The following is a 6,562-nucleotide window of genomic DNA, read 5'->3' as shown; positions in this document are numbered from 1 at the left end:
TGAAGACCCACATGAGAACCAGGGCCCGTGACTGTGAATGAGCCTTTAAAGTGCCATTCTTCAGTGAGGATTTTTTTTTTTTTAATTTGCTTTGGTTGCTAAGGGAGAAACTTTCGCATGATACAGAAGGATTTAGTCACGTGTGAGCTACAGGGAATGTTATCCTTGGAGATTAATTTGGAAATCAAGTGACAGTAGGCTGGATATGTCCTTATTTTCTATTTCTCAAAAGCTCTAAAATTACCACGGAATTTTTGCTTCCTCTGAAGATCTATTCTTCTTCTGTGTTATTCAACCTCAGAGACAACAAAGAGAATATCATGCTTTTCTCTAGTGTCAGAGATAAAATTAGTAATTTCACTGCAAATCAGAAAACAAACTAGATTATTATGAAGAACAGTTCTATACTCCTCAAAAGGTTGTTTCACAACTACTTTTCAGATGTACTGAAGGCAGCTGCCTCACTCTGAAGTTAATTCAATAAGCAGAAGGAACATAATTCATTTGGTACATACTGTTTGCTAATCAAAGAGTATTTCGTGGCATCTAAACTGTGGTGACAGAATGTTAAGCTTGAAAACATATTGTTAGTGCTCAAAGTTTTTCATCAAAAAGAAACATAACATGCATGCATGTGAGTGATTCTCCTCATTCAAGTAATGAAAATGAAAGCTGTGTTGTAAGTTTTATACGCTGAGCTGTGGTCCTAGAAAGAGCTTAGGAGAAATGGCTTTTCCTCTTGTATTTGTGCAGGATGCAAGGCTTGATGACTTCATCAATTATCCTTATTTCAAAGTATTGACCCACAGAGCACTGCCTGTGAGGACAGCAGAGCCTTTGAGGAAGCATTATCAGTAGAAGACACTCCTGGTGTATCTTCTACTAAATTTAGTCTCTGGAGCATGAAACTGTTTTTTGGGTTTTTGTTTTGTTTTTTAATCAAGGTTACCATGGGCCTCCCATGTTGCATATCTGTGCTGTGAAAAACAGGTTGGGGAATAACATCACTTCTCCTTCTGACATGTATTGCCTTAGGAGACTGCTCTACTGCAGTCTGAATGTGTGGATCCCCACTACCACAAGCAGCCACGATGAAAAGCTATGAAGCCAACCATCTTGGCTGCAGAGGCATATATCACCATGCTCTTTTCAACATGAGTTACAAAGCAGCAGGAAAGAGCAGTGATTGCCGCATGGTATCTGTTGTGGTTTTCCTTGTCTGATGGATGCTTCAACTGAGAGAAACCAGGTTCTCCTGCAAATGTGGCCACTGCTCTTCAAATCATAAGTAATCTCATGACTAAACAAAAACTTCAGAGAACAAAACCTGTGTGTTTTATTGGATCCAAAAGGATCTAAACTATTTTCAGAATTAAGTCAATATGTAAACAAAAATGGCCACTATACAGATGGGAGAAAAAAGAGACAACTACAGTATTTATTTGAAAATGCTAAAGGAACATTTTTTAAATCTAATATTTGATTTAGGGAAAAAAACTCCATACCAGAATTATTAGAAAAAGAATCAAAGTTATTCCACACTTTCATTCAGATCTTCCAAAATTCAATGTGAAGGAAAAACCTCACTCAAGTACGGTTACAAAACTGCTGCCAAAAGCAAGATACTACATTCTTAAAGCAAAGCTCTTCACCAGCATTTATTAATAAGCAGAAAATAGTACAAAATGTATAAAACTATGAAGCAACTGGCAGCAAAAGCACATATGTATCTACCTGGACACAATAATGGGATTTGACCTGAGTATTTATTCTGAAAAGGCCAGAATAATATTTTTACAAATAAGTATGATATGGTTCAAAGTAGCAAATACAGTGCAGATGGAACATATGCCCTGGCTCCTTCAGTATGGATTGCATACTTTTAAGTTACTGAAACATTAAAGCAGCAATGCTGAAGAGAATTCTGTAAATTCTACTAAGTGTGCTGCAATCCTTAGTTGCTCAGCTATTTATTTTTCACCATGACATCAAATGAGGAGCAGCTCTGAGTACACCTGGTGTTTACTTTTAGAGCAGTTTCTATGAGATCAACACACATGTTCCAAGCCTGTGTTTTCCTGAAGTGGAGTTTTGTAATAAACATACAAATAAAAATTCACAATGAGATGCCAGAGTGCCACAGTGGGAAGACTAAATACTATCTTTGGAGATTTTCAATGGTTAAAAGAGTTATGCAAAGAAGGAAAAAGGTATTAATTCAGCAGACATGATTATACGCTTGAGCTTCATGTGAAAAATCTCAGCTGCAATTTGGAAAAACAACATTTCCAGGTATTCCAGACCAATTATTTACTTGCATTTCAAGTTAGTTATAACCTCAAAATCTGCTGTAGAGAAGGCATACTAAGAGTTCAAAGGCTCGAGTCATCCAGAACTCAGCCAAACATATCCAGAATCCATTTGAAGTTTTTATTTTTCCAGCTACAAGGAAGCACGTTATAAGCCAGAGAATAAAGGATTTTTAATGGCTGTTTTATTGATGCAGCAAGTTTTGAGAAGAATCTGTTAGTTTCTTGATTGTGCTGCTTTATGATCTAAAGAACACTCAGAAAGATGTTTACCAGGGAAAACAAATCCCTAAACAACAAGGCAAGTGCTTAACAGTAAAACCCATCAACAAAGTAGTATTTCAGTACAGAGAAGTGCTCTTCAGACTCAGCAGAAAAGAACTCCAGTCCAAAGGAGCCTATAAAAACATATGTGGAGGATGTACAAAGAGCTGCCAAGTGTAGTTGCACAAGCACTTCTGAATCATACTACACTGCTTATAAAACCTTCTGGGTCAGTGTTTTACTGTTTCAGGTACCAAGTTTTTCCCTGTTTTTTCACGTTAACTGTCACTTGGGAAAGCTGCTATTAAAATGGCTCAACCTTACTCAAAAATGAGGCAAGTTTTCCTTGTAGGTTGTAGTGTCACAGGCCCTGCATCATTCACCTCATAGAACGGGATAGTGTTCGCAATAGATCTTCTTGGCAGAGGCACATCCATGCAGAGAGCAGAACATTAATGGTCCACTGACCTCCCTTATAAATTTTTTACACTTTGGAACCATTCTGCTTTTTTTTCTTTTTTTCTTTTTTTTTTTAAGGGAGAAAAATATCACTTGTGTCTTAGCTTTAAATTTCTGGTTTCTTACCAAGTTGTCAAGAATATAATCACACATATATGCCTTTAAGCTGAAAATTGGCTTTGATTTATCAAAGTCAGAATGGTAAAAATAATGCATGTCTGGCAGAGACAGCTTTTTTTGTGATGTAACAACTAATGGCCTGTCTACACAGTATTCCATGGACAGAACCTCTACAATGGTCTGCAGTCTCCTGTATGATAAATGAAGGCCTGTTAGGAAGCAAATTACTCTACTGGTGTCCTGATATCTTCGATACAATATGTGATGGTATGCAGAGAGAAAAGCCACACATCTTTAAGGTAGTTAAGGATGCAAACTCTGCAGTGTCAGGCTTTGCTGATGAGCCAAAATGAAAAAAAAAAATCATTTACCTGTTTACCCAAATAGAAACTTAAATTATACAGATCATTCAGATAGATTTGTCCACATCCAGAAAGGAAATCCAAGGCAAGATATTCAGTGCTCATGGTAAAAAACCCCCACATTTGAAAAACAAAACAAATGGAAGAACCTGCACTCAGAAAAAAGAGTCTAAACCAATCCCATAAGATTGTAATAGGGTTTAGTGCCAGATTTTCATTCAAGCGACGAAAGCTTCTCCTTCAATGAGTTTCTCTTTAAATATTTTTAGGATTATGTGCAAGTTCTGACTAACCCATAATAGCACAGAAGAAACAGATCTGCTGGAGCTTCTTTAAAAGGAACTAGAAAAGCAGCATTACCAACACACACATTCAGCACAGCCATCACACCTTACCCACCAGAAACTTACCTTTCTGTGATCGTTTCTCTGAGACCACTGGCAACCCCTTTCACCACCGTACTAGCCTTTGGCGTCAGCACTACTTGAGATATAAAAAAGGAGCCCTTCTTTCTTCTTTCAGTGATTGATGCCTGGAGGAACTGAATCAGTTTATCTGGATCCGTTGTGTTTGCCCAGGGAGCTGGCATCATCTGGCCTGGCCAAAGAAATGGTACCTCAAGGGCCACTGGACTATGGTAGAACACCAGCACTTGGTGTTCCTTTTCCCACAGGTACTGGAGGCTGACTTCATGGGCAAATATAGCAGGACACATTTTGTTTCCGTACGTGTCTTTGAGCATTTGGACAAGCTTTTCATGATGGTATTTCTGCATCCCATAGAAGTGATTGAAGTCCAAGAAGACCACTTCTTTTGGGTGGTCAGTGAGAAACGCATTGATCTCTTCCAGACCCTCCTTGACTTTGGCACTGAATAAACCATGAGCAAAGTAGAGTTCATTGTCTGGGTCTCTGGGCTTGGTGGAAATTCTAAGATCAAAATACCGTATGCCTGCCCCCAGCTGGCTGGTGAAGTTCATGGTCTGTGTAGCCAACCACTTCCTCATCAGCTTTTTAGCCACAGTACCAAAAACAGACACAAAATTCTGGACCGTCTCTGGCTGTTCAGGCCCAACTGGAGAGGCTTCATCAATGTAGAAGCTAAATGAGTCATGAGACCCTAAAAACACAACAAAGGAAAATTATCAGTATTTTATTAATATATTACAAGTCATTAAGGATTATTTTTTATACATATAATTTTCTGACTTGTATCAACACTTACCAACGGACTCCTCCCCTACCCTTTTTCTCAATACATTTGTCTGGCAGCATTTACCACACCATCACCTTGCAGGATGGGCAGCGCGTGTTTCGCTGCTTGTCTGGGCACTCCCTCACTTTCCTCTAGCTCTCACTTACGCCTTTAAGTTAGTGGGCTGTGAATGTTAAAGCAGTCCTGGTGTAACTGCAGCAAAGCCAGTCAGAAACAAATCTCTAGAGCCAACAATAAGAGCAGAGACTGGTCCTGCACACTGAATTGTGCACTGTCTAGTTTGCAGAAGAAACCAAAGAAAACCAAACCCAACCAACAACATCCCACCTTTATACACCTTTATAGCCAGCTAAAATATGAGCTGAAAAATGCCAAGGACATGTAACCTTTCTGACTTTATTTCAAGTCTCATCTGGTCACAAACAAGGTTAATGAATGCTGTTTTCCTTCTTAAATTTACCTCTAAAATTCTTTGCTTTCCTTTGCTACATAAGTATAACCAATAGAGCCAAGGGCAGCATTGCATTCACTGATAAAACACGGAAACTCCACTGCATGCTCTTGACAGGAATGAGATGTACTACTTAACATGCCTATATATGGAAGTTACCGTTTTCCACAACGAAGTTGGATACGTATACGTAAGACACTTTGCTATGCAAAAATCTGCCTCATAGTACATGTAAAAAACCCCAACAATCACAAAACGACAACAAAGAATCAACAACTTGTTTTGCTCAGCATTTAGACACTTATCTAAAGGTAGCTGATAAAGCAAAGGACATTTGCAAACACATGATAATTTCTCTGTAAGGGACTTTGCCTTGCTTTATGGAGAGAGAGAAGCTGACACTAGAAGATGGTTATCACCCTTGCCTACCACTAGCCTTCTAAATACCTGGTGGTGAAATGTGGCAGGTTACAGAAATACTTTACAGCTGCAGGCAGAACCATGCTCATGGTGCCCCAGCCAGAGGGGATGCTTCTGGTCAGGCTCACTGCAGCAAGCAGGTCTGCTCCTCAGCCTACATCACACCAGCTGCAAAACATCCTCAAGGTCAACAGGAGTTGTATTTCTGAAATGGACTGTAGGACTGGGCACTCAGAGGTTTAAATCTCAGCATCAAAATGAGTTCAGAGCACAAGTCTTGCCTGCTACTGATGCTTTGTAGGTGCTTTTCAAAATTACTTTCCAATGCACTCATGCTGAGGCAAATAAGTATCACATCAATGAAATCCTGCTAGTCAGTCATTTCTGATGGCAATGCTATTTTAACTGAACTGGAACAAACCCTGTAAACTGACGTGACAGATATAACACTTTCTCCCTTAACAATAAATGGAGTCATGACAAATCACCTTAGACTCTGGCTTGGATTTGGCTTTGTTTAAACTGAGAAATGTCTTAAAATTTTGTACGCCCTGTTTTCCATGGATCTCTCTTTGAACTGCGTTTTACTTTAAATACTAGATAAATCTTCCATTTTGATGAAGCCTTCTACTGCGAAGTGTCAAAGCGATAGCATATTCCTTGCAGAACCTGATTAGATCATGGAGTATCTGGTTACACACTGATATCCCAGAGGACCAGACCTGCGTACAGAATTTTAATGGTAGAACAAATGATTAGAGCAGTGACTTGTGTTTCAACAGTATTACAGGGAAAATCAATAAGACACATTAAATGTTCTGCTCAATGTAACTTGTGCTGATACAGAAATCGAAGTAAATCCAGTCTTGTTTAAAACAAGGCACAGCTACTAATATTAGCAAGGGATGGATCTGGCAAACCCTCACTTTGTCCATTGAAGTCGCCAATTTTATTTCAGCAGG

The 6,562-nt window shown here is 39.0% G+C and overlaps 1 protein-coding gene across 1 annotated transcript in view; it reads right to left on the bottom strand.

Moving 5' to 3' along the window:
• Window positions 1-3,920: 3,920 nt before the first annotated feature.
• PLCXD3 (phosphatidylinositol-specific phospholipase C, X domain containing 3) overlaps window positions 3,921-6,562 on the bottom strand; it is an 8,785-nt gene continuing 6,143 nt past the window's right edge. Inside the window, exon 3 of the mRNA XM_010141677.1 lies at window positions 3,921-4,633. Coding sequence (XP_010139979.1) covers window positions 3,921-4,633 — 713 coding nt within the window. The remainder of the gene's footprint in view (window positions 4,634-6,562) is intronic.

The sequence above is a fragment of the Buceros rhinoceros genome, unplaced genomic scaffold (genome assembly GCF_000710305.1).
Source record: "Buceros rhinoceros silvestris isolate BGI_N320 unplaced genomic scaffold, ASM71030v1 scaffold33378, whole genome shotgun sequence".
NCBI classification, from domain to species: domain Eukaryota; kingdom Metazoa; phylum Chordata; class Aves; order Bucerotiformes; family Bucerotidae; genus Buceros; species Buceros rhinoceros.
Note: the sequence above shows the minus strand (reverse complement) of the source record. Positions and strands in the feature narration are given on the sequence as shown.